The 2,485-nt window shown below is 37.7% G+C and overlaps 1 protein-coding gene across 1 annotated transcript; it reads right to left on the minus strand.

The window, feature by feature from the left end:
• Nucleotides 1–515: 515 nt before the first annotated feature.
• Nucleotides 516–1,318, minus strand: LOC125229109. The gene is made up of 3 exons (XM_048133888.1): nt 1,058–1,318; nt 554–777; nt 516–521 (listed from the first exon to the last, which is right to left on the minus strand). The coding sequence occupies exons 1-3, from the start codon at nt 1,287–1,289 to the stop codon at nt 516–518; spliced, it is 462 nt and encodes a 153-aa protein (XP_047989845.1). The 5' UTR covers nt 1,290–1,318.
• Nucleotides 1,319–2,485: the final 1,167 nt, after the last annotated feature.

Genomic DNA, 2,485 nt, shown 5'->3' on the forward strand with positions numbered 1-2,485 from the left:
GATATCTGGACCTCTGCTTGTGGGAGCTGTGTCTCTCTTTCCGGTGAGGCTGGTTGTAGTGCTTCCGGGGTTGATGGTATTGTTGCCCACCACGCATCCGATGATTCTGCTGACTGTATTGTGGTGGGCTCTTCCAGTTTAACTGCTTGAACTGTTTGTTATTTGCTGCTTGTTTCTGCTGCTTCTTTTCTTTCTCTGGATGGTTCTTAATAGTATTTGAAGTTTTCTGGATTGTTTGTGCAGCTCTGATCTTGTCAGCACAATCTGTACCAAATAAAAACTTATCGGTCTTTTGATGACGAATAGCATCTTGGATGGTTTTATTCGCTCCAGCCAAACAAAAGAATTTTCTCGAATTTGAATCATGGTGGTGGATTTCCCCAGCCAACTTCGCAGCGTCATTGATTTCTTCAATTAACTTTTTAGAGTTAATATTTCCTAGTAAAACGTCAGTTAAGCATTTTCCTAGGCAAGACAATAATGTGCCTGTTAAGCCCTGTCTTATCATAACCCTTTTATCTCTTTTGACCGAGGGATCTAAGAGTGTAGACGCAATCTCTGGATTAATTATCGGTGCTATTGCAGCAGAAAAATTGGCTGGTGGAGGGTATTTTTTCACAATTGCTTCTCTAGCCTCTTTACCCAAGCCGTCATTCATAATTTTTGTCCAGCGGGAGGCCAATTCAGGTCTGATAGGGTTTCCAACTTCTGCCTGCTCCTGACCTTCAGTCCCCAGAGCAAGTAGGAACTCCTCAGGGAGTTTATCGTCCACAATTTCTGTAATAATAGGTAATATTATGACAAAGTTGTACATGAATGTAGGCTCGTCTATCCTCAAGTGATAGCGCAAAGTTGTATATTGTATTAGCATTGTCTATCCGCATTGTGATAGCGCCTGCTATAAAACAAGATATAATAGTCAATGGCATGTCTTATATCCACTCTGCCTAGCCAGTATTTGCTACATCTTATATTGGTCGGTTTAATATGTATGAGATGTTGGCAAGGAGAAGCCTCAGCATAAATCTGAACTATGTATATTTAACCATAAACGCACCTGCATTTATATCAGGGTCATCGTGTGGCCTAGTATGCAACGGTGAAGACGCCGGTGATGGTGAAGAGTCTTCTGTCGGCGGCTGCTGCGGAGTCTTCGACTGCGGTTGTACAGGAGGAGTAGAATTGCGATCTGGTTCGACGGAATGTCTTTGTAGCTTTTCTTGAAGTTTTTTTATCTTTTTTTTAATATAAATTTCATCTTTTTCTTTATCTCTCTTCCTTTTTCCCATTTTAACAGCACTCGCGAAAAAATAAGAGTAATTTCGACGCACTTGTTAACGATAGTTTTACTTCGAGACCAGTATTCAAACGAGAGAAAAAACGAACTTATAGTTTATGGGCAACCGGAAAGTGCCAGCATAGAAAAAAAAATATATATAAACAATTCAAACGTTTTGGTCATAAAGTCTGGCACACATAAAGCGTCAGTCAGTATTACTAGTACGGTAAAGTATAACCCTCTCTTTCTAAAGTATGGTTAATAACAGCGAAAGAAAGAGACGGTATGATACTCTGTCCATGAGACGGTGTTGATCCAAACAATAGAGTTTGACAGTAAAACAAAACGGAAGTTGTACTCTTCCGCCATTTCGATATATGAATGTATGACACTGAGATTTGTCTAAATAATCTTGTTTGGTTATTATATAACAATAAACGCAACATACCTGAGGTTCTTGTTACCTTACTTGTTTAAAACATAAGTCCCAAAACTGAATACGAGTCGCTGTGGAGTGAGCGCCGGACCGCCGCCGGCGCATTGTTTAGGGTAAGATGGTTGACAGTGGATCACTAAATTTTTCAGAGGCCATATCGCAGGAAAGGTTTGACATATTTACATTTTGTTTGGACTCTTATATACATCATTTATTTAAGATTTATTGTGTTGTGGTTTAAAAGCTATATTATGAGACATGTATGGTCACTAACGCTTTTTAAAAAAAATGGAATTTGATCCACTGTGCAACAGGGGGTGTGAACAATGGATATACCAGTGGTCCACAGTGGACCAAAGAGAATCATATCAGAAAGATAAGGGGGAAAAGAATGAAACAGAACATGTATTAATTTTTATTAAAATAGTCAATACTAAATATCAAAACCTAGTACCATAGGTGTACTGATCATCTAACTAAAATATCTAATTTCTAAGAATTTCCACTTTCGGCCATAGAAGCTTAGTAAATAGCCATACAATAAAACAAAAATAAATATTTCTTGTTATATCTAACTTAAACTTTATAATGTATGAAAATTAGACCAATAATTATTATGCGTATATAAATAATTAACTACTCAAAATGCTTTTATGGGATCAATATTTCTGAAACGAACATTTCTGACCATACACATAAGTAAGAGCCACATAAAAATAGTCTTCCAAGATGCCTATGCTTTTTCCACTCGTTCGTTTGGTATTCCGTCT

This window comes from Leguminivora glycinivorella, chromosome 8 (assembly GCF_023078275.1).
Source record: "Leguminivora glycinivorella isolate SPB_JAAS2020 chromosome 8, LegGlyc_1.1, whole genome shotgun sequence".
In the NCBI taxonomy this organism is placed as follows: Eukaryota; Metazoa; Arthropoda; class Insecta; order Lepidoptera; family Tortricidae; genus Leguminivora; species Leguminivora glycinivorella.